Source organism: Tribolium madens, unplaced genomic scaffold (assembly GCF_015345945.1).
Source record: "Tribolium madens isolate multiple individuals breed KSU strain unplaced genomic scaffold, Tmad_KSU_1.1 Scaffold_91;HRSCAF=231;Tcas5.2_LG7, whole genome shotgun sequence".
NCBI lineage: Eukaryota > Metazoa > Arthropoda > Insecta > Coleoptera > Tenebrionidae > Tribolium > Tribolium madens.
Genome location: NW_025401063.1, coordinates 14,461,367 through 14,486,741, shown reverse-complemented (window position 1 = coordinate 14,486,741; position 25,375 = coordinate 14,461,367). Strand labels below are relative to the sequence as shown.

The 25,375-nt window shown below is 30.6% G+C and overlaps 3 protein-coding genes across 3 annotated transcripts; 2 read left to right on the top strand and 1 right to left on the bottom strand.

Annotated features, from left to right (window-relative positions):
- The first annotated feature begins 856 nt into the window (after window positions 1–856).
- Window positions 857–18,590, top strand: LOC123011875. The gene is made up of 10 exons (XM_044409568.1): window positions 857–1,025; window positions 1,072–1,237; window positions 1,577–1,833; window positions 1,881–2,158; window positions 4,225–4,640; window positions 15,284–15,475; window positions 17,580–17,641; window positions 17,697–17,974; window positions 18,026–18,359; window positions 18,409–18,590. Exons 2-10 carry the CDS (start codon window positions 1,117–1,119, stop codon window positions 18,460–18,462), a joined length of 1,992 nt encoding a protein of 663 aa, XP_044265503.1. The 5' UTR covers window positions 857–1,025; window positions 1,072–1,116; the 3' UTR covers window positions 18,463–18,590.
- LOC123012239 (beta-1,3-galactosyltransferase 1-like) lies at window positions 9,349–22,409 on the top strand. The gene is made up of 6 exons (XM_044410128.1): window positions 9,349–9,553; window positions 20,825–20,985; window positions 21,039–21,221; window positions 21,274–21,335; window positions 21,389–22,048; window positions 22,100–22,409. Exons 2-6 carry the CDS (start codon window positions 20,892–20,894, stop codon window positions 22,127–22,129), a joined length of 1,029 nt encoding a protein of 342 aa, XP_044266063.1. The 5' UTR covers window positions 9,349–9,553; window positions 20,825–20,891; the 3' UTR covers window positions 22,130–22,409.
- Window positions 22,200–23,989, bottom strand: LOC123012238 (G patch domain-containing protein 4). The gene is made up of 4 exons (XM_044410127.1): window positions 23,865–23,989; window positions 23,595–23,746; window positions 23,286–23,536; window positions 22,200–23,237 (listed from the first exon to the last, which is right to left on the bottom strand). The coding sequence occupies exons 1-4, from the start codon at window positions 23,908–23,910 to the stop codon at window positions 22,517–22,519; spliced, it is 1,170 nt and encodes a 389-aa protein (XP_044266062.1). The 5' UTR covers window positions 23,911–23,989; the 3' UTR covers window positions 22,200–22,516.
- Window positions 23,990–25,375: the final 1,386 nt, after the last annotated feature.

Genomic DNA, 25,375 nt, shown 5'->3' with positions numbered 1-25,375 from the left:
GGAAATGTCCATTGGAAAATTTTGATAACACGATTTTGATTTAATGTATTTCAGAGAAGCGTACAGGCATCTTTATTATCTTCCATATTCTGTTTTTTGGAAAATTTAAATAAAACAAAAGATGACTAGATCAAATTTTGACTTTTAAAATAAACATTGCCTACCAATCGTCGAAACAATCTTTAAATCGATTAAAATAAAATAAATTGACATAAAAAAAGCAAATTACAAAAAATAGTATAAAAAAACTGGTTTCATAAGACCTTTGAAGCACTTCTTCTTTAAAATGATTCGTGGTTGTGCCTACCCCTCGTTTTTTAAACTTGAATTCGTGCTTTAGTATAATATACTATTAAGAAACACTATAGGCCAAGAAATATTAAATGGATTGGCATTAACCAACATCCATAAGAACGTTATAGTATAGGTAGATGTTGAAGAAGTAATGAATCATTTTTCCATCATAAAGCCTCGTATATTCAGAAAGAAAAAAAAGCTTTCCTGTGTCCCTATGTATTTTATTATATAAGGTGATTCACGAGGAATAATGAGCATGACCAAATTCTCGATGCAACCACCATTACTCTTCGCAAGTTATTTTGCGACAACTGTAATGTTGGTTGCATCGAAAATTTGGTCAGGCTCATTATTCCTCGTGAATCACCCTGTATTAACCAAGGGAGCGCATTCTACATGTCTTCTCTACAACGTTTTTTTCAAACGCTTTGATTTTCCAAATTGCTCTCTTTATTGCCTCCTACTTTTTCACAAAAATATTCAAAAAGCTTAAATTTAACACCACTAGATCCCGCCGTTACAGAGTTCTGTAATACTTTTATCGGCATGAGATCTTTTTTAGGTTTAGGATTGCATAAACCACCCCGGTTTTAACCTTACTTCTACAACTCCAAATTGAAATTATTGGAAGTGACAGGTTAGTGATCCACAAAGTTTCAGGGCCACGGTGCCCTTTTAATTTTATGGATTCACAATGACGGGTTTTTTCAAACGTCCCGAATTCCAAGGTAATCCATGAAACTATATCCTTATCAACCATTAATGTAGCGATAGTATCAAATTACAGCCCCACATTTATCGCAAGAATCATAAACGGGAATGAAGTCCAAACGAAAAATCTTTTTATACATGACCATTGTTTTTATGTTTGTATTTTACGTTCTAATGTCTTTACAAATTTCAAACACGGAAGGTGAGCCAAATTCAGGACATAATATAGGTATGCTTTGCTTCTTGTTGGGGCCTTTGTAGTGTAAGTCGTGATTGTGGCATTTTTTTCTCGTTTCACGTTGCGAATGTTCAAGCACAGTAGATGATAATCCATTTTTGAAGTTTCATTACTAGTAGATAGTTTACGTTTGATTGTTACATCGTGATAAAGGATTTAAAAATGTGTACAATTTTTATTAACTTTCACTATGTGTTTAAAAACACATGTTTGGGCACGTAATTTAACGAGCATGTGAATGCTAAATAAACAAATAACTTAATTTAACTAAATAAAAGTTAAGCAATATTATTTGACTAGGTAGTATTGATGACTTGTTTTTTTGGGTAGTTTCTGTGGAAGGCTGGGACTACAATACGACTAGGGATACTACACACTATGTTTTAAATACGAATCTGAGCGCACATATTTGGCCAGAACACTTCTGTGATCTCAATTCATTTTTACTTATAATGGTTTGCTCAGGACCTTCTAACTTTGAAGCACGAAGTGCTATCCGAGATACCTGGGGTCATGAGCGAATTATTTTAGGTAATAACGTGTCCTTATTTTTTCTACTTGGAGAGACTGGGAATAGTTCATTACAGGTAACATTATTTTTCTAGTGGATTTATTCTAAGTCAGTTTTTTTCAGTATGATATAATGTTGGAAAGTGATAGATTTGGAGATATTATTCAAGAACGCTTTCTGGATTCTTATAATAATTTGACATTAAAGTCTGTATTTATGTTAAAATTAGTTAGCAGTTATTGTGCCAACTCAACCAAATATTTGCTAAAAATCGATGACGACATGTTCGTCAATATGATTCCAGTCCTACGAATGTTGAGGGATAGAAACAGCACCACGGACTTGCTTATGGGAAAACTTATTTGTAGAGCCAGACCCATCAAAGATACTTCTAGCAAATGGTTTGTATTGATTTTTTGTTTATTCTAATGACCACTCAATTTATTCAAAACGTAAACATTTACTTACTTACACAATCATATCTTGACAGATATACATATAAAGTAGAGTACAGTTTCTGAGATATCTTTTTTTGTATCATATCTAAATACTCACATCCGCTATCAATTTCAACAATTAGGTTATCTAAATGTATTTGGTTTTAAACATCCACTTACACAGGTCGACAAAAAAAGTCATGTCGTGACAACTTGACAAATTTTATATCATTTTGTTCGTCTCAGTGAGACAAATCAAATGCACTAAAAAACAATTCAAAAAGTCCACAAGCTTTGAAGTAAATATTTTTTTTCTAATTTAAATGAATTTACTTATACTATATATATACTTATAATATACTTTAACTTTAAAAAATCATTACTCAATAACTATTAGGTCGATATGCGGTCGATATAGAATGATATGCAATTTGAAATTAAATATTGGCAAACTTTTCTTCAAACAGTGTTCGAAGAAGTTCGAAGTAGATCGAAGTAATCTAAGAAAAACCCTACGAGTAAATTTTTTTCTTTGTCATCAAGGTGTAGAGCATCTTTTTATTAGTAAGAATCCAAATTTTTAAAATAATATACCGAGTAGTTTTCAAGATATGATTTTTTTGAAGTTAAGGTTTGCTATTTAGGTATTGCGCCATATAGGAGAAATGCATGTTAATCTTACTTAAAATTGCATTTTTATAAAAGTATTTGTTTTAAGACTCTTTTTTTGCTTAAAAATGGTCAATTACATCTTCTTTGTTCTAATTAGAATAAACAAAAAACTGTTTCTTAACTTAAAACAAACAAAGAGTACCTGTGTACTAATTAAAGCAAATAAAGAGTTTTTTTGTTCTAAAAATGATCACTGATCATTGAGCAAAAAGGATCTAGAAGTTTAAAGCAGTAGCTTTAAATATAAGAACAATCTTTTTCAAATTAAATCACTTTTCATTCAAATTCCAACTTGTTCACTTTGTTCTAGCTTTCTGAACTTTTTTTTGAAAATGTTCTCAGCAAAGGCTTTTTCATCACTTTCTACTGATGTTGAATGCAATAAGTCAGTTGCTTTGTGTGCAATTGTTATCACAACAACTACTACCTACAAGCTAACTGAAGCTAATTGTAGAATGTACCAACAAAATAAATCAGGTGACTTATTGCATTTAACATCACTCGAAAGTGATGACAAAGCATTTGCTCAGAACATTTTCAAAAAAAGTTCAGAAAGCTAGAACATAGTGAACAAGTCGAAATCTGAATGGAAAGTGATTTGATATGAAAAAGATTTGCTCTTATATTTAAGGCTCGTGTCTTAAACTTCTAGATCCTCTTTGCTCATTTTTACAACAAAAAAACTCTTTATTTGCTTTAATTAGTACGCAGGTACTCTTTATTTGTTTTAAGTAAACAAACAGTTTTTGTTTATTCTAATTAGAACAAATTAACCATTTTTAAGCAAAAAAAGAGTCTTAAAGCAAATACTTTTATAAAAACACAATTTTAAGTAAGATTAACATGCATTTCTCCTATATGGAATAATGCTTGATTAGCAAACCTTAAATTCAAAAAATCATATCTTGAAAACTACTCGGTATATTCTTTTGAAAATTTGGATTACAACTAATAAAGAGATGCTCTACCGATGGTAATGATAAAAAAATACTCGTAGAGTTTTTCTTAGATTATTTTGATTTACTTCGAACTTCTTCGAACACTGTTCGAAGAAAAGTTTGCCAATATTCAATTTCAAATTGCATATCATTCTAAAGGGCAAGTCCATCGCTTTAAAATGGTCTTTATTTGAAGGAAATCGGCCTAATAGTTATTGAGTAATGATTTTTTAAAATTAAAGTATTTTAAATTCATTTAAATTAGAAAAAAATTATTTAGTTCAAAGTGTTTTTGTGTTTTTAATTTTTTTTTAGTGCATTTCATTTATCTTACTGAGACGAACAAAATGATATAAAATTTGTTAAATTGTCACGACATGACTTTTTTTTTGTCGCCCTGTGTTATCGCAGTAATTTCAGGTATTCTCCTCATTACATGTACCCGCACCAAGTTTATCCCAACTACGTATCAGGGACTGGTTACTTGATGTCGGTGGATGTGGCCGAAAAACTGTACAAAGCAGCATTGAAAACACCAATTTTTCACTTGGAGGACGTGTATATTACCGGCTTGTGTGCAAAAAGAGCCGGTGTAAAACCGAAAAACAATCCGTTATTTACATATCAGACAATGAATTATGACGTGTGTCTCTACATGAGGCTCTATACAGCCCACCGTTTCACCCCCTCAGATATACGTAAGACGTACACCCTTTTGAAAGATGGTAACGTAACGCGAGAATGCACCTATCACAGAGGTCGACCTAATTTCAGTGTCAACTGGATTATGAACAATATACTTAAAGTAAATAAACCTAACAAGAATAAATGTGAATAGATTCATCTAGTTTTCTTAACTTGTGATAATTAGTGCATTATAACTGTGTTTTTTAAGCTTTGTACAGATCTAGTGCCAAAGTATAATGATTGAGTATTCTTCAAATGGCTTCAACATGGATTTTTTCTGTGAATCCATGTATACTGATAACTGATGTATGAAAATTTTTGGCAAACATTTATTTTTAAATGATTAGTAAGACAGATCTCTATCCGCACATCTCCACTAATAATATACCTCAGGGTTTATTGTTAGATTTCCTTTTAACACCAAAGTACAACAGATTATTAATTTTTTATTGATAATCTAATAGAATTAAATTGACTTTATGACAAAACTAGTGTGATAACGAATTGGAGATTTGCCAATTAAATTAAGTTTTAGCTTCATACCAAATAGAATTTTTTTAAGTGATTATATTCAATTATATGACTTGTCATATCGCACGACATAAGCCACATTATTTATTCAAAAACTCAGTGCCCTGTGTTTTGCCATCGCTGACTGAGCAGACTGATTTTTTTCATGTATTATTTTTACTCATATAGGCACATAATTATTTCAAAAATTCCCAATGTATCGATTATGTAGTTATGTAATTATTTGACATGGTTATTTTAAAGGATAGTGCCTTAATGTATTTTTATTTATTTATTAAATTATTGAGGTGAAACGTCCATTTAAATTGTAAATACGAGAGAATATTTTTTAAATTATTGTTTACGTTTGTTGTATTTGTTTATATTTTTTCATTATATTGTTTTAGTTTATACATACAGGGACATTTTTTAACTCCGAACATAGCTCTATGTCCAATTTAAAAAAGTCTCAGTAGTAAGTCTACAATTTAAGAGCAACGAAATAAATTTTTGTTTCATTTAAATGAAGATGGTGACAACACAAACAGAAAAATTACAGTCAGATAGAATATTAAATACTTTACAGGAAGAAATGAAGACGTAGCAAAAAATTTGCTGAAAATCATAATTTAATGAAAATAATGAACATAACAGAAATTTTTGCTTTTCCTCATGTTTTAGCTTTTTTTGACACGTAAATACGGGTTCAAGTGATTTTTTTAGTTTTTAAAGCATCTTTGACTGTATGCAGGGCTAAAACCGTTGAAGAAGAGTTATAGTGTCTCGGAGTCTTTTAAAGGAAATTTAATTCTCTACAACTTTGTCCTTTTTTAGTTAAAAACATGAGGCGGAAATTACGATTTTCAACAAAATTTTTGCTATATCTTTAATTCTTACTGGGAAGTATTTAATATTCTATCTGTCTGTATTTTTTCTGTTTGTGTTATCATCTTCATTTAAATAAAACAATTTTTTTCGCTGCTCTTAAATTATAGACACACTACTGTTATTCTGCTATCATTGAATAGGCAACAATGCATTGATCTGTGTTTTTTTTTAAACTGAACATAAGGCTATGTTCAAAGTTAAAAAAAAATGTCCTTGTATGTATACTTAATTTATTTTTATAAAATATTGTACCATCGGTGGACATAAACAACTGGGACATCTAAAATTTGCTCATTTTGTATCAATCTTGTCACTTGTCACTCAAAATAAAAATTGTCAGCAATCTGAAGATGACCAATGAAGCTCTTTAAACCTAAAGAAATGCTGTTTTTTTTTTTTTAAATAAAAACTCTTGTAAATGTAGACAGTATTAAAAAATTGAACATTAACTTGATGTTTCTGACAATTATAAATTTTATAACCTTATTTGTAAACAGCCAAATTTACCCGATGTAAAGTTCTGATTGATTGATTGATTGATTATGTCTACCGACTGTACAATTGCGAGCATTAAATTTTGGTAGGTAATCTCATTTTGAATGTCCATCTTTTTATCAAAAAACGTAGTTTCCTTGTGTAATTTTGTCTGTTATCAACTTTCTTTCAAAAATGAATATAAATGTCAAAACAGTACGCCAAAACAAATATTTTATTATGCCGCCAATGTTCGCAATTGTACGTGTTATTTATTTTTTAATTGCTCATAGTTTTTTAATTGTTCTGGAATTTCAAATATTACCAATGTTATCAAAAAAGGATTTTTTATTCTGTACTCTATCTTTCATTAAATTTATTATTACAAAATTATTTCTTAAAATTATAGCCAGCACTTGTTTCATCATGTTTATCTCTGCTCTTTATACAGGGTGTTTTAGAACTCGCGCCCCAGAGAAAAATGACAAGTAAGATAGGATAACAGGAACATGGAAAAAAGTATTTTAAAAAATTCTGCCAAATTTTGACATTTAGTTTTTGATATTTGACTTTTTTATGTCTGTTTAATGTTACCGAGGATCTTTTATATGTTTTTCTTTTCATAAATATTCCCTAAAGGTACAAAAACTTTGCCAATAAAAATCACAAATAACGTTAAACATACTTAGTTATAATTCAGGATACAGCTTCTTTGGCTTCAGTAAATAAACATGTAAAGGTTCCAACTGAAATAAATACAGTGCGATCAAAAAGTCTCTATCTAGCAAGCGTAGAAATTTAAAACGTATGTCTGTGGAAGATAAAATGTCACAATGACAAATGAGAAATGTCAAAATATTTTTTATGTAAATTATGACAGAAAACCGTGGTGAACGATTTTTATGAATAAACACCAACAAAATCTTATTTTAGTTTGTTTTGAGACGTTTCATAGAATAATTCAATTTAATTAGCTGAATGTTTTAATTTTTATAAAATAATTTTTTGACATCTAGATAACATACGAACTGCCATGCAACATACGTCCTCAACTAGGACGCCTACTTGATAGAAAGACTTTTTGATCGCACTGTAGAATCAAAGTGCAAAACTTAAACCCCTACAATTTCGAAATTTCTATAGATAGAATTTTTTACTTAACATTTTTTCCATGTTTCTGGTATCTTATCTTATTTGGCAATTTACTCTGAGGTGCGAGTTCTGAAACATCCTCTAAAAGATCCTGTATGAGAGAATTCATCAATTTATGTAGTTCTTTTTGTAAAGTAGACTTTAAACAATATTACAGTTACTGTTTTAATGAATTTCTTTTTAAATTAATTCCATTACCAACACTCCAACCTACCTATAAAAGTATAGCACCTAGCATCTTTGCATAAACTAATTATTAATTAATTTACGAAAAAAATAATTAGTGCAGTGTAAAGTACAATAAAAATGTGATCGTTTTTCAAGAATACAATTTTTCGAATTTTTATTTAGGTAGTTTTTGAATTTTCAATTTTTTTATTTAAATGGCAACCCACCATGACAGTTTTTATGACAGTTTTTTTTTAATTAAAGATTTGACGCTTTTATGCCTATAGATGACACAAGTAAAGTTTTACCTTTCAGACATGGCGTAAAAACTCTGTTTTTTCGCCTAAGCGTTTTTCACTTACTTTTACTCCTAATAACATAATATACTAATATTACCCGTATTTTTTTAATAAATTGTTAAAGTTAAACCAACTTGCTTAAACCAACAAATACTTAGAACAAAAGTTCTTTTTATTATTATGTTTTTGGAGTTCGTTACTTTAATTAATTAGTTTTTCTTGGTGCTACTCTGTATTCTGTAACTCACTGATTTAATCATTGAATCTTCTACTAAAGTAAAACAGTTTAATCAGCGGTACCCTATTTAAAAAAACGCTTTCGAAACACACAATACAAAAACGTCAGTTTGGTGACAATTTATTATTCATTAAATTACCTCATCAAATTACGTTCAAGGTTTTTTTCTACAGGATAAAATTGCATTTTATTATATTCTAATTTAGTTTCTTTTGGGTAAACTGACTCCACAAAGCATCGCACTCGTTTTTTTATCTTAGGCGGTTTGTGTAGTCAATTTACCAAGCAACCAAATTCTCGAAAAAAAATATCCCGATTAGAAACCTTTTGTGTAATTAATAATTACAGTTGACAACGATCGATAAGTTTGTACTTACCTAAATTATAAATTTTGAATCAACCAAATTCCGAAAAAGGCTTCTTAAGGCCAATGAGATTACAAAAATAAATTAATATTGTATAAAATTTAACCCGCTGTATAAATTTTCTTCTCCTTTTTGATTCATTAATTTTCCTTGGGGCGGCGAGGTGGCTGACGGTGGCGGCACATTGGCGCAGTGTTGTGGCGGCATCGACTTGGCTCCAGAGCTTATTTATTTTTTCTAGTTTTCTCAATGTTCCGTGCAATAACATTTTTTTAATTTTGTGTATCCGTTCAATAATTTATTACTAAAATATTTTTGAAACATACCTACTTATCGACAGAGTGGTATAATTGTAGAAAGGTCTAATTCAAATTACTTGAAATTGCTTCAATATTGGCGAATTATTAATTATCTAATTGCTTTTCTCTTTTATGTGACTAATTAAATTGCTAATGCAGCATTTCCTTTTATTACATATTTTATTGTTACTTAGTTTTCTATTTAAAATATAATTTTTTTGGTAGTAATGCTTGGTTTGATTTTATTTTGAAATTAAATTTTTGATGCGCTAACCCTCATTTAAAATTTCTAATTTTAATTAAAGGTATTGCCATTAACTACTTTCACAGTCTATAGTAAAAGTTCAAATGATGGTCCCATTTGAGATAAAAAAACAATCGATCTTTTTATAGTTTACGCGCAATAAAACTAATGCTGTTTTATATTTGGCGCCCCCAGTATAAGTCGCTGCCAACCTAACAAATCGGCACTCACCATCAGTTAAACCACGTTTTAAAAGTTGTTTGGGTGCTTTCTGTTTAATGTGTGTTTTTAAAATCGTCTTTCATAACTAAAGCGCAGAGTTTAATTGTGATAAAACAACGATACCATTTTACTAACCACAAAAACGCCCCCGGAGATAAAAATCAAGCATTGAGTGGTTTGCTGTCACTGCAACTCTTTACCAGGTTATTTCTTTTGTTTTATTTGTCAAAAAACGTCAAATTTTTGAAACGTAAAAAGTCAAAAGCGAGTATTCAAGGTTTCGAGACTTGGAAGGTGCGACTGTTAATTATATGCACGTGGTGGTTTGGAAGCCACAATGATGTGCACTTCAGACCCCAGAGAATATTGTCCATTGTTATTTTCACGTAATTTTTGAGCATTTGCATTTGTTCACAGGTACATTTGGTTGCAAAAAAATCGGAAATTGTCAAAGGATAAAAATGTTACAATTTTTATATTTATCCACAGTTTGAACTGTCAAGTCAGAACTGACAGTTATTTGTACTAACTACTCACGGAAGTACTCAACTAATTGATTATTATCTTCTTGATTTGCATTTGATGCTCTCGGCATTGCAGAAAAAAAATATTTGAATGCCACAGATGACAAATTCTAAAGATAATTCAATTTTTCGTTTTTATTGCAACCAACTGTAAATACACCTGTTGGTTATTTAGTTTCTCACAAATTGGTTAAATTTCACAGGTGAAGTGCTTTGTTTCAGCATTGTTAAAAAGTAGTTTCACCTTGTGCAATGTTGAATATTTGTGGCGTTTAATCCCAGATAACTTTGTAACGTAATACTTAGATTATTTAGAAATCACTTTTGTACGAAATTGTTTCTTAAATTTGTAACTCAAAATGAATGATTAGATTTCGAATAATTTTACATTTTTTTATAATTTTGTGTGTTTTGACCAGTATGTGATAATGCAATAAAAAATAAAAAAGTAGGCAAGTATGCCTACCTCAGGAATAGTAATATAAATGAATAAAACACAATCAATGGTATAAATTTTTATTATTCACAATCACTAATGTAATATGCTGATTACTAATGTTTTAAAGGATGGGAAACACATCATTAAATCCCGTGGGCAGTAATATCATTTCTGCCGTGATACGGCAAAAGCTAGTAACTAGAGTTACTTGGTTTTGCTAATTTATGGTATTTTTGAAATTAGCGCCAAAACTTACGTACTTAAATATTTTTCGTCTTTGCCTGACGCACAGTTTGACTTATTTGCGTCTCTCATTTTTTTAGTATCTGTAAAAATATCTACCCATACGTCTGTAGAAACTAGCAACTCGAGTTACTAGGTTTTGCACATTTTTATATTTCAATTTTTATTATTTATACGTTTGGTAAAACCTTGTAACTTAAGTTACTAGTTTATAACATATGATCATGCCATGTGTTTATGTTTCATTCAAAACCTAGTACCACAGTAAAATTACATATATTTAATGTATTTCATTAAATTGGGTGCTTAAAATTAAGTGTATAACCAACAAAGTAGTTTTGGAAATGTAGTTACAACAAAAAGGCTAGAGAGTTTTCTAAAATATAATTTCCTGTCAAATTGCATCAAAGTGAGTTACTAGGTTTTGCCGTATTACGGCAGATTTTATCCCTTGGGCGGTAATATACAGGTTTGAATTTTTTGTTATTAAAATTTTTGACTAAAAATGATGTGATTGTGAAGAAAATAGCTTACAAAACTCGGTGGTAACGGCGCGGCGTTAGCCTTGTACTTTATCCCATTTCAGAAATAAATAGAGTCAAAGTGCAAAATTTAAACTCTCAAAACTTTAAAATATTTATAGATACAAACTTTTTTCCATTTTTTTCATGTTCTTATCTTACATGGCATTTGTCTCTGTAGCGTACCTAAGTTCTGACGCACCCTGTATTTTTTATAGTGTTGGGCATAATAGATATATGCATTTCAATAATCGAATGAATCGAAATAATCGTTTGAAATAATCGAATGATCGATTATTGTCCAGAGCGCATGAAGTATGAAATTATGAATTAAAGCTATCACCAAATAAGTAATAACCAATAATTGAATTTGAATATATTTCAGTGAAATATATATGAAATACAAGGAAGCTGTATCCTAAATTGTAAATCTGTTCAATGTTATTTGTGGCTTTTTTTGGCAAAATTTTTGTCCCTTTATTAAATAATTGTAAAAAAAAAACATATACAAGATCATCAGTATCATTAAATAGATATAAAAAAATGTCAAATGTCGAAAAATAAATGTTGGCAGAATTTTTTAAACATTTTTTGATGCTCCTGGTATCTTACCTTACTTGAAAATTTTCTCTGGGGCGCGAGTTCTGGCGCACCCTGTATCATTCATAATCGTCCAACACTAATTTTTTACTTATCACTTGCCTAATGATAGATTTTCAAGATAAAAGTAATTTGAACGAAAAATTCCTAGAACATATTCCGATTACAATTTTCACGATAAAATTAGTCGATATTTTTTGAAGAAATTACCACATCAGACACTTGTAGGTTTAGCATCCTGTCAAGATAATTGTAAAACCTAGATATAGTAAACATATGTTATAATATAAAAATTTATTCATCTTTAAACTGCAATGTTTCTTGTCTCAAATTTTATCAAGCTCGTGGTTTGAATTTTATTCATAATTTTAATATTTTTTCCACGTTCCTGGTTTTTTACCTTACATGGCATTTTTCTCTGGCGCGCCAGTTTTGGTACATCCTGTATAAATTTAATAGATTTTTCTGAAACGCGAAGTCCTATTTCTCAATAATTTGATCATGTGACTTATCACGTTTTTACAATAAGTCCTTCAATTTTTTTTACCCTATACAGGATGATTCAAAAGTGTCGGACTATCTTTTGGGTGGTGATAAAGGACATCCAATTGAGTTAAAAGTTCACATGGCAAAAAATTATTTGAGCTTTTTTTCACCAGATATAACTCTTCAAAGATTAGAGTTTAGATTAAGTTTTTGGTTGTTCCGATAATGTAATCTTTAGTTAGCGGAAACGGCAGATCTTGCATAAAACTGTACAGATACCTGTTGAAAAAAATCACCAATTTGTGTCTTACGGTGTAAAAAACATTTAACAAACTAGCAAATTCAACAATAAATTAAATCTAACAACATCGGAAACAAAAAAACTAACTAATCGAATGATCATGATCGTCCACCTCCTACTTTACCTTCAATACATTTGTTTACTTTATCAAACAAATGTCATTTACTAATTTATCGATATCCCAACGCTATTTGTCGTTATGGCACGCCACTCTTATCAAAAAATGCAAGCCCTGATAAGCACGTGTTGCTTTATAAATTTTGTCGCTGCACTTGGTCGTCACGGCGTCGGTTTGGCTGCAGCAAAGTGTTCGGCATCTCGACGCCGTAGTAATTTTTGATCTAAATTTCTCCTTACAGTCGAGCGGTAGCAGCCCATAGCATCATCTTATGTGATTTTTCCATGATTTCCGTAAAAGTGCACGAGGGCAATCAATTTCTTGACCAACATCGGAAGTTAAGTTAGTGTTGATGTAATTTATTCCATTCATGCAAACATTTCAAATTAACCATTCATTTCAACACAAATTGAAATTTTACAAACTGCGTTCGAGAGCTCACCTTCATTACACGTGGCTTTTTCCGAGAAAAACAATTCGATAAATTTATGTACATCTCAAGAAAAAATCAATAATGTTTAAGTCTGACAGTTTTTGTGAATCTTGTAATCGATATTGCTAGCGCATTGGTCTCGCATTCACAATTTCCAAATATTTCCCTAAGCAAAAAGTCTGTACATCTTTATTTACATTTGTCTCCTTGTTGATAGAAATTTAAAAAAATTTAACTTTAAATTAAATATTTGTTTTCAATTGGCTATTAAACAAACAATAGTTAATTCCACTCCACTTTGCCATAACGAATTCGATTAATATACAAGGTGATTCTTTTAGGGCCTACATTAGAAACTTTTTAACTTCTAATGCAGATAGCAATTTGAAATTTTGTACACAACCCAAATCGACCAGTCTCAGTTCAAATAAATTATTTCCAAAATGGCTGAACTTCCGGAACTACGAGAAATTGGCGCCAACTTTAAAATTTTAAATGGTAACTACTTATTTTTATTGCATTTTTGAATTCTCCTCTGTAAACTGAGTAAAATGTACCTAGTTGTTAATACTTATTTGTTATAGTTGTTGACATATCTCAATTTTTTGGTCAAAATTTTCATTTGTATAAGTTCATTTAAAACATCACAGCTCTTGAACCCTTTGGGAAAAATGAATATTTTTTTTGCATTCGATAACCAAAAGTTCGAAAAGTTTTCTAGATGATCAAAATTGTCAACTGTCAAATTGCAAGGCTAGTATGATTTTTTGAAAATGATCATTAACCAAACAGCTATAACTCAGTTTTTTCAAATGAAATGACTATTTTCTCAACAGCAATCAAAAGTACATCAATTTGTAGAAGGACATTTATCGACATGTTATATACCTATCTCTTACAGTTTTTCAAATAATCACAAAAAACATATTTTTTTTAATTTTTATAGTTAATCACGGAGGTTTTGTCATAATTAATACAAATGTTCGATATGTTTATCATTTTCAAACAGTCCAAAACTCGATGGTGAACTGATTAAGTGGCTTTCATTATTTCATTTGGTTGAAGATTATTAAATGCCGCCTCAATCCTTTCCTCAATTCTTCGTAATTCCGGATGTAGACAAAATCTTATGTACGTATTGATTATTTTCCAAAGCCTACGTGATTAAAACAAGAACACGTTTTTCGTGATTATTTCAGAAACTGTAAGGGATGGGTATAGGACATGTTGATAAAAGTCCTTCCCCAAATCGATGTACTTTCGATTGCCGTTGAAAAAATAGGGTCATTTTATTTGAAAAAACTGAGTTATAGCTGTTTGTTAATTATCATTATCAAAAAATCATATTGGCTTTGCAATTTAGACAGTTGACAATTTTGAAAATTTTAGAAAACTTTTCGAACTTTTGGTTATCGAATGCCAAAAAAATTATTTACTTATCGCAAAGGGTTCAAGAGCTGTGATGTTTTAAATGAACTTCTGCAAATGAAAATTTTGACTAAAAAATTGACATATGTCAAAAACTATGACAAGTGCTAACAACTAAGTACATTTTACTTAGTTTGAAAAGGAAAGTTCAAAAATGCAATAAAAATAAGTGGTTACCATTTAAAATTTTAAAGTTGGCGCCAATTTCTCACTAGTTCAGCCATTTTGAAAATAATTTAATTGAACTTAGACTGGTCGATTTGGGTTGTGTACAAAATTTCAAATTTCTATCTGCATTAGAAGTTAAAAATTTTCTAATGTAGGCCCTAAAAGAATCACCTTGTATATTTAGCACCTAGTTTATTGTTTCAATCAGTTTTATGACTTTGAATTGGTTGTGATTTATCTTTTAGTTTTTAGGTGGTTTATGAGGCTGATAAGCATGACACAGTAGGATTGCGATGGTTGGAAACACTTGAGGCTAAATCCATTAATTTTCGCCTTCCAATTAAATCTTTACCTCGTAATCGTCATGCTCTTGCCTCATCGGCAAGTCGACAGATTGTTAGATACTTTATCATTTTAACTACACGATAACACTTATATGTACAGTTAAGTGTAGCATTTGTTGACTGAAAGGTAGATGAATCGATGGTGAACAAATTAATTTTTCCGTCGTTTCAACATCAGTGAAATAAATGAACTTAAAGAAAAGGTTGTTGCTATTTTTGATTGTTGCTGTGATATTCGTTGCTTCGTTTTATGTTAACAATAAACTACAACCACTTCCAGGTATTAATTATTATTTTATTTTGTCAAAAACTTTGTGTGTTTTTCAAGTTCCTACGGAGGCGGAAGGTTGGGGTCGAAATGTTTCGAGGAATGTCAAGGATTACATCAGCGAAACGGCGGAACCACACATTATGCCAAAAAATTTTTGTAACGAAAAGAGAATCCTCCTAGTATTTATTCACTCGAAGTTTGATAAGTTCGACGCTCGAAGGGCCATAAGGGAGACTTGGGGCCAAAAACGTAGGTGTTTAATTAAACGCAGTGCCTCTGCTGCCGGCAAAGAATTTTTCAGGCTTTGTTGCTAATTTTCTTTTTTCTTTAAGTTTCACTAGCTGTATTTTTGCAGTTTAAAATAGTTTTTTTAAACAATACCAATACCTCTATTTCAGAATTTAGTTTCTGCTAGTTAAAGATTCAGATTATGTAAATTTATTTATTTTTGCTTTTTCTGATCGCTACTATCATCTCTTAAAATTTCTATTTTTTGAACTTACTCTGTATTTACTTTTTGCTCTAAGTTTTCTTTGATATTAAAAAAGAACGTTTCAGGTAGTATGTCGGTATTTGGTCAGGTTAGGTCAAATATTTAGATAATAATTCACATATTGAACTACAGTCGTTTCATTTTCTTCATAAGAGCGATGTTAAAACATCCAGACGTTAATGTATTTGTTCCTGTATGAGACGTATGAGATAGGAGATTAATTTTGCTCTTACGAGTTCAAATCCCACCAGCGTGTAGGATGTTTTCTCCTCTATTGAATGAAGTTGCTTTCATTTTCGTATTAGGAGTTGAGGTAATAATAATTGTTCATAACATTTGTTAATTGCTTATAAATGAGGTGTATTATTTAAAGTAATTGTTATTGTAATGTCACGGAAATTACGTGTGTATGCAAAATATCAACTTGTTTGGAAAAGAAGAGCTGTTTCTTTGAAAGCCAAGTAAAAGCTTTTAAAAATGACTTGCCAAAAGACTATTAACTTCTTCATATAAAAAAAAACTGGCTCCAGCTTCTCTTCTTATGATATTTTAAGGTTATGTAATTGACAGCTGTCACCGCCCATAGCGCCAATGCCGGGGTCAAACTAATCAGGAATGTGAATTAATAATGCAACCGACGCCGGCAGCTATCCCTCTATTTTTTGGGCACCGTTGCCGGCAGCAGAGACATTGCCTTAAGGGGATTCTTACATTTAGGCTGTCACAATTTCTGTCTAATCCTATTTGTATTTTTCTACATGTTAACGCGTGAGCAAGCTTTTATGCCAAATAGAGTTGCATATTCGACTACTCAAGTGATGCACCTCAGCGCATCAGGGGTGCGTTCATAAATATCGCTTTAGTACACCAGCCGAGTGAGATTACACACAAAAGAGGTTATGAGGTTTGATACACGGAATTTTGGACGACTTCTCATTCGATTGACATAAAAATGTAAAACTGGCCTTAGGCAAGTAACCTCACTTTCGGTTTTTGTAATTTTTATTCTGAGAACGAAAGAAAAAATGACAACAAATCAAAATAATTTATTGATCCTATATAAAAACACATATTGCTGGCATTATTGTTTCGGAAAATCGACGCCAAAAATAAATTTCAACTAAAACTTTCAAATTTTAGTTCCAAACGTCAATCATAATGACAATAAAACGTCGCTTACATTGACATTTTTTGAACTGATATAAATTTAATGTCCAAAATTCCGTGTTTGCCACTGTATTAGGTTAGGTATTTTTCCAAGATCTCTTTGGATGGCACTATTTCGTTTATAAATGAAACGCGCTGGAGCAACACTCTGACGTCAAACGCTTACATTTATGAACGCAACCCAGCGTTCTGTATTTATTTGGTTGGTTATACTGAGTCACGATAATTCTAATCTTTTTTTTTTCAATAAAATTTTCTGAACAAAGTACAGGGGCCTGTATTTTACTAACAAATTTTAAATTTTGATGTATTCACAACGTTCTAAACTAATTAATTGCCTTGCTTATTTTTTCTGTAAACGGCTATTTATGCCGTTATTTTTAGCAAAACCTAAAAATTTTTCAAGGTTCACTCTTAGTTGTAACGAGTTATGTCATATATGTATATTTTTTTCGTAAAAAAAATATTGAATAGGTAAGCCACCGTTTTCAGACAAACAACACACATATTGAAGTCTATTGGTCCTCTGGAAGAATCCCCTTAATTTAAATAGCAACCAGTAATTACTTTGTTTATGATGGTTATACTAATGAATCAGTCTCTTATCATTATTCAAATATGTATATGTTATTTCATTTATTATTGATAAGGGCTTTGCTAAAAAATATACTAGATGTCCTTTTCCACTTTTAGGTGATAATGTAAGTTTTTATTTTTTGCTTGGAGAAGATAAAAATAGACAGCATGAAGTACAAGTAAGTCTGCGAATTTTATTTTTAGACCTATAAAAATCGTTTCTTTTTTTTCTAGCTAAAGTTGAAAGATGAGAGCGAAAAATATAATGATATAATCCAAGAACGCTTTATAGATTCCTACAATAACTTAACTTTAAAATCTATAAGCATGTTAAAGTTGTTTTATCTACATTGTGTAGATTCTTACCAATACTTAGCAAAAATCGACGACGATGTGTTTTTGAACATCGCAAACTTACTTGAAGAGCTTAAAAATCGCAGTATTACCACAAATGTGTTACTTGGACACATCTACAATGGTACAAAGCCATTTCGAGATTCCACCAGCAAATGGTAATTTTTGTCTCTTTATTTTTTGTTTTATTTATTGTTTCTTTTTTTCAGGTTTGTGCCTTATGAAGTGTACCCAGATGATATTTACCCACCTTATTTGTGCGGGGCAACGTATATAATGTCAGCCGATGTTGCAGTGAAACTTTATCATTTCGCTTTTGAAACGCCGATTTTCTATATTGAAGATGTTTTTATTACGGGAATGTGTTCAAAAAAAGCCAATGTAACACTGGAAGATAATAGGAATTTTAATTGCTATCCTGCGAAAAAATACGTATGCTTTAATAAACATAAATACGTTTATCATTATTTCGGCCCAAAGGATATCATAAATGGGCATAGGCTGTTAATAGACAAGATGTGTCCTGCGTCTGGGTCATGGCTGGTATGTTGCTGCAAAAATAAGACTATTTTTGCTTCATTGCTATTTTTAGATTTCTTTTTATAACGTTTCTTGTTGCGGAAGTATAGTCGTACTTATTCTCTAAGATCATAAAATTAATCTATTGTGTAAATGGTAACCGATATTGTATTGAACAGAAACCCCAGTCGTAGTTGTATAATCTTAGAAAATAAGTACAACTATATTTTCGTACGTTTTTGGTAAACCACTTTTTTTTAGGAATGGTTCCACTCTTTTTTTTATTGAACACAAAGGACTTGAGCAGCTACTTAAAATATTATGTGATTGAGAGTATTTTTTTAAATCTTTTTGTTTATTCCTTATAAAAAAGTAAAAGTCGTTTTTAATATCTTACGGCGTTTTATTTTTTTCTTAATAAATAGAATTGGTCTAGAAAATAATTTTCTCACCCAAAATGGACGATTACTTTTGTAATCAATAAATACAAGGTGTTTAGGAACTTACGCCCCAGAGGAAAATGTGAAATAAGATAAGATAGAAGGGAGATGGAAAAAATGTTTAAAAAATTCTATCTATAAAAATTTCGAAGTTAGAATATGAGAGTTAAAATTTTTCACTTTAACCCTATTTATTTGTGTTGAGAAAATAATTTTACATATTTTTTGCTACAAGCTATTAGAACAAGAATCAAAGAAGCAGCAATCTCAATTGTAATTATGTTTGACGTTATGTCTGGCTTTTATTGGAAAATTTTGGAACAGCCTTATAAGATTGTTTTTTAAAAAATGGTGATTTATAAAATACCTATTTAACTCAAAAATAGCTTTCTAACCAGAGTTTGAAAAATATTTACCTACGAAAATTGAAAAAGTAAACCTGGTGCTAATATTAACTTTGCTCAGAGGCTTACACCGTGCCTTCAATTAAATTTTCAATTAAAGTGCTCTCTGATTTTATAGCTATTAAAATAGTAAGAGTTCAAATACTTTTTGCTTTCAGCGTTGTGCAGTTCTCACTATAAATTAAAATATTTTTAAAACGGACCATTTTAGGGGTATTAAAGGTTATGCGTTTTTTATTCGAAATTGATTACTCTATCGATTTAAGCAATAAAATATTAGAGTTAAGAAGCCAAAAAATTGAAAAACAGAAAATGTGACCTGCAACTGCTGGAACCGGAAATTGAGTAGATGTGTCCAGTTTTTGTGATCACTAGTTTAAAAGATTTGTTTTCGCAAATAACTATTCCAAATTTTATAATATTAGGTCAAATGGTTCCAAAGTTATTACAAAAAAAAAAACGAATTTCCATACCAAAATTCCTAGGGCTGCAAAATTCTCATCAGTAGAGATAGGACACGGGTTTTTATACATATTAGAGGTCGTTTTTGAGGTTCAAATATTGCTTCATATTTATAAATAACCCTGTATAAAACACAAATCGTTATTTTGCAAATAAAAAAACACGCTGCAGTGTGCGTAATTTGGTCTTTATAGCACGCTGAATTTTAAAGTTGTCTAGGTAACAAGAAATACGTAAAAACGTAAACTACTAACCGTCTCTAAGAAAACGATTCACAAACAACCTTTGATAATTTTATTGTGTAAATTCACATTTTTTCAATGCTCATAAAAGATCGTAAATGGGCAGGTTTAATAAAAAATAGCGTATAACACTCGTTTATAAGCCTTTAAAACTAGTATTATAAAATACTATTAGGGCTTGTTTAAATTATATCTAAATACAATTTAACAAAAAAAAGAAAAATAATTTTTGGGTATAAAAAAAACCTTGAAAAACTGGATGTGTCAAAAATTTCCCCAGGTTAAAGTGCCAACGGGAATCGCTTGAACTTAAGAAATACGTAGGCGAGAAAAGGATTTTTTTCTATCGAGACGGCGATGCGGATAAAAACGACATTCGAATTCAGCAGAAAATTTTACATGACAAAAATCGCGTGTCCTCGAGTCCATGTTGAATTTGAGTAGCTTATTGCTACCCTGACTAATTAAATAAGTTATTTCATGATTTTTTTTTACATTTAGTATTTTTTTCTCCATAATGTTGTAAGTATCAGCTCTCCAGTGGTTTTGCTTTCCATTTTTTAATCATTTTCTAATGTAGGTACCATATTCGTATTTGAAGAAACTAATCTTATTTGTCTTTTTTGATTATTATTTACTTTAATTATGAATTTTATTCAAAGTCCTTTGAACTATCCTTTTTTTATGGGTTAAAAGTTTTAAATCATGCAAATTTTTGGAAACATTTGCACGTGATATTTACAAAGTGACATTGTAAAAAATGTCAAAGCAACTTTTCCCGACGTGTGAGTATAGAAAAATATCATAAGACGTCTCCTAGTGTATAAGTAATAGTTACAGTTGTAAGTGAATAATCCTAGTAATCAGAAATGTGTCCAAAAACTTTTTTTGAAGTGTTGTGTCAACAAGTTCGACTTACTTTCTGTATATTTATATTGCAGGTGTAATAAATAACGTTGTGTTTTTAAAGCAAAATTCTTTCTACAGTGGAGTTGCGAAAAACACACAATGTATAATCTAAGAAGGAAATTTTACATTTTATGTATTTGCTTCGCTATTTATTCAGTACTTAGTTTGATGGCCTATAGCTACTACTTTTCTAGTAGGTAATTCTAAAGACCAATTACCGCAAATGTGTTAATAAATAATTTTAAGGTTCATCTGATCTAGACCTAAATATTTCAAGAAATTTGAATGATTACATAAATAACAGATTGTCACCGCATATTCTGCCAAAAAAAATTTGTTCCCAAAAGAAGTTACTACTAGTAATTGTGTGTTCCAGGCCCGACGATATACAACTTCGTAAAGCTATCAGAGAAACATGGGGGAAAAAACGTTTTTTCATATTTATTAGTTCTAAATTTGTGTTAAATTTCTTTGATTTTAGATGATGACGTATCGTTTTATTTTCTTTTTGGTGAATTTAAGAAAAACGAGCAAATATTCCAAGTATCCAAATCTTTAATTATTATTATGAAAAAACGCTGACATAGTTTATTTAGGCCATGATCGAAGGAGAACAAGCCCTTTTTGATGATATCATACAGGAACGTTTCATCGACTCTTACAACAACCTAACACTAAAATCTGCCTATATGTTAAAAGTTTTTAATCGTTATTGCTACAAATCGTTTAAATATTTAATGAAAACCGATGATGACGTTTTTGTAAATGTCCCACGTGTTTTACAAATGCTTGCAAACAGAAAAGAAAATACCAACGTGATTTTAGGGAGAGTGAGGCATGGGTGGCCAATCAGAGACCCAGACAGTAAATGGTATGTGACATTTTGTGAAAACCTTCATTTATTTTTTGTGAGGTATGTGCCGTATGAATGGTACCCTGAAAAAGAATACCCGGCCAATGTTTGTGGACCAGGGTACATAATGTCGCGCGATGTGGCCAAAAAACTCTACAAATGTGCACTGAACGAGAGTTTTTTGAACCTTGAAGATGTTTATTTGACAGGAATTTGTGCCAAAAAAATGAATATTTCGCTTGAGAATAGTTATTTGTTCACATGCAATTATAGGCCTTCCCATTTTTGTTATTACAAGAATTTCTTTACTCTGCATTATTACGATGCAGAAGAAATAGTAAATGCTTATGAAATGTTGAACACTAACTATTGTAATGGATTCTCTAAATTTGATGTTACGAAGGTTAGTCGTCATATGAATTTTGATGATCTGAAAAATAGATTTGTTTTGTAGCCATGGACTTTCTTTTTTAATTTGTTCTAATTTTCGAGCGTCGTTTTTGCTGTTAATATGACTAAATAAAGTGTTCTTATGGAGAGTTATCAAATACATATTTCAAAAAAAAATCTATTAATTTTTATTAACCCAAAAGTAACGTTAAACTACATTATATGGCAACACTCACATATAATTGGATATTACCAACTACTCGATCATTTTATAAAAATATTTTTTTTATATATTTTTTTGGAAAATATTATAATGTAAGTCTCTTGTTTTGTGGATTTTTTTGTGAATTAAATTATACAAGCTGGTTCAGATCTTACGCCACAGAAAAAAATGTTAAAATATCTTATCTTACTTGGCATTTTTTTCTGGGGCGCGAGTTATGAATCACCCTGTATTGTACATTCCTAAACCTTCAGTTCACTATTCATCGTCAGATATTTTACAAAAATTGTCTAATGACTTTACAATTGACTTCATCATTTTCTTCTCACGTTTCATTTCTTTTCTGATTTTTTTCGAATATTTACACAACTCATTTTGCTTAGTTTCCATATCCACGTCCTCAACCCTCAATTTCCGCTTTTTACAATTCTCCTCAGTGGCCATTTGCTCCCTCACATCTTCAATAAATTGAGCAGTTTTTGTTTTTTTGTTTTCCAACTTTCGCTTCTTTTTTAATTTCTTCCTTTCCGATTTAGACAAATCATCAAACGTTTTTTGTGCCTCTTCAAAACTTCGGTGATCACTTGAATCGTTATTTGAGTCTTCAAAATCTTGTTCAATCCCTTCATCGCAAGAATTTGAGTTATGATCAGCTAACACTGGATTATTACTATTTTCTTCTTTAATACTTTCATGACTTGTGTCTGCTTCAGGAGTGTAATATTTAACAACAGCCTCATCATTGAAGGAAACACTCTTGCGCTTGTTTTTGTGTTTTTTAGAACTAGGACTTTCAAATTCCTGAGGTGATGTATTGTTCGTAGTTTCTTCTTTATGCTTTTTTAGTTTCTTGATTTTTTTCTCCAAATTACTGGTATCATCAGTCAAAGAAACGTTTTTCATTTTTTTGAGCAACATTTTCTCTTGCTTTTCAATTCTTGACAATTTTCCACCTAATTTTAAACCATGTCTTGCACCCCTACAGCAAAAAATTAATTAAATATCTCTATTTTTGTCCAATGCTTACTTATGAGCAGTTCTGCCTCCACACGCTGCAAATAATTCATCATCAGTCAAAGAACTACAAGAAGCAAACTTCTCAATAGGCGTAACATTGTAAGTTTCAACTTCACGTCCAGTAAGTTTTGCAGACTTCAAAAATGAGCCATATTCTAAATGTTTATTCTTTTTGAGTTCTTTCAGTGAATAATTTTTTGTGGTGATTTCAACAGATTCTTCTTTCAAGTGCAACTTCACCTCATCTTGATCCACTTTAACCTAAATTGTACATTATAAGGTAAACTAAACTAAATAAACAGATTAATTTCGTAGTTACGTTTATGTTACTGGCAGCATTGTTAAAAACCCTTTCCCACCAGTTATTGGTAAATTGATCTCCAACTTCATGGCCAATTCCAGTATTGTCGAATTTCAATTTTGGTTTTAAGGCTTCTGAAATTCCATCCTCGTTTTTCCCTAATCCTTTACCTAAAAATTAATGTAGTATTTTATTAGTTTTCTCAAAAATTATCGAATATTTAAGAGGTTAACTTGATCGTAATAAAATTGCTCATATCGTTTGTAAACAATAAACGAAGAAAATTACCATCTTTCCAACCGTATTTTACTAATTGCTTTTTCGCAAAATCCATCTATGCACGTGGGCTTATGGCCCATTTGACGTAAATAATCAAAACAACAAAATTTTGATGTTTGACAGTGACAGTTGCACTGCGTTTTTTTGGTTGCATACTTAACAACCTCACCAAACTTCAAGAACTGTAAACAGAGAGGTTAACTACGTTAAGCCCAAGCCAATAATCTGTCCGCTCATGACGTCACCACGAGTCTTGGTCTGTGGAGGCGCCTATTCTAATTCATAGCCACAAAAATAGTCGCAATGGCAGAGGCAATAGCCTTTAGGGGAATGTGGTAACGCTTAGGCGAAAAACTGTGGTTTTACTCCATGTTTGAAAGGTTAAACATTTACTTGTGTCATTTAGTCATAAAAGCCTCATTTTCCTGGTGTTTGCGGATGAAAAACGATTTTTTATATGTTTTTTTTTTACGTTTTAGTCTGTACTTATTGTTTTGTGAAATCATTTAAGTTCTAATTTTTTTGATTTTTAGATTTTTAAAAAACCCGTTATTTTTTTGCCTGCTTTATCGAATGGCGTTGGTTCCATTTTTATATTTCAATTAGAGGCCAAGATGTTGATAATTGTTTGTAACGATTATTAATTGTTTATGAATTATTATAATTCATTTTTTATTTGTTTTGATCCATACGATGTGTTACTTTCTGAAATATTTTACAATCTTTTTTTAACACCCTGTATAAAAGGTCATATAGCGTCATAGAAACATACAGTAAGTCTCCGGATTGAGTTTACAAGAGGAAAAAAAAATCTTTGATTTTAGGCCAAAACTCCAAAGGAAAACATTTTTTGCTTCATCTGAAACCAGCAAATTTGTAATTAAAATTTCATTATTCTAACTCAGTAGAAAGAAAAAGATATTTTTCTTTTGATTTTGGACTTATAATCATTTTTCTCTGCTTTTTAAGTCTTATGATATTGGCGGTTGTATTATTTTGACAATGATGTCACTTTGAGAAATGAGTTTACTCAAGTTAAATAACAAAAATACAAAAATGTTTGTGAAAAACATAATTTTAATAAATGGCAACTCAAAGAAACAGCTTTAGGATAAGAAACAAAGTCATTTTTAACAAGAACTATCATTATTTAATTAGTAAATTAATTGTCAAAATGACATATAGTTGTCAAATAAATAAAACCGCCAATGTGATAGAACTTAAAAAGCATAGAAAAAGTAACTTTTCTGTTCACTGAATCAGAATAATGAAGTTTTAAGTACAGATTTGCTCGTTTCAGGAGAAGCAAAAAATGTTTTGGCGTAAAATCAAAGATATTTTTTTTTTCCTTTTGTAAACTCAATACGGTGACATACGTATACGATAATCCGTGTTTTATATGTGGGAGTAGAAATAGTATATTAAGAATCAAGAACGGTAAGGACATTTCACCGATCGAAGACAATCATTGTCTGAGATCGGTAAGTCCTTAACGTTTTTTTTTTGTGTCTCCAAGTTTA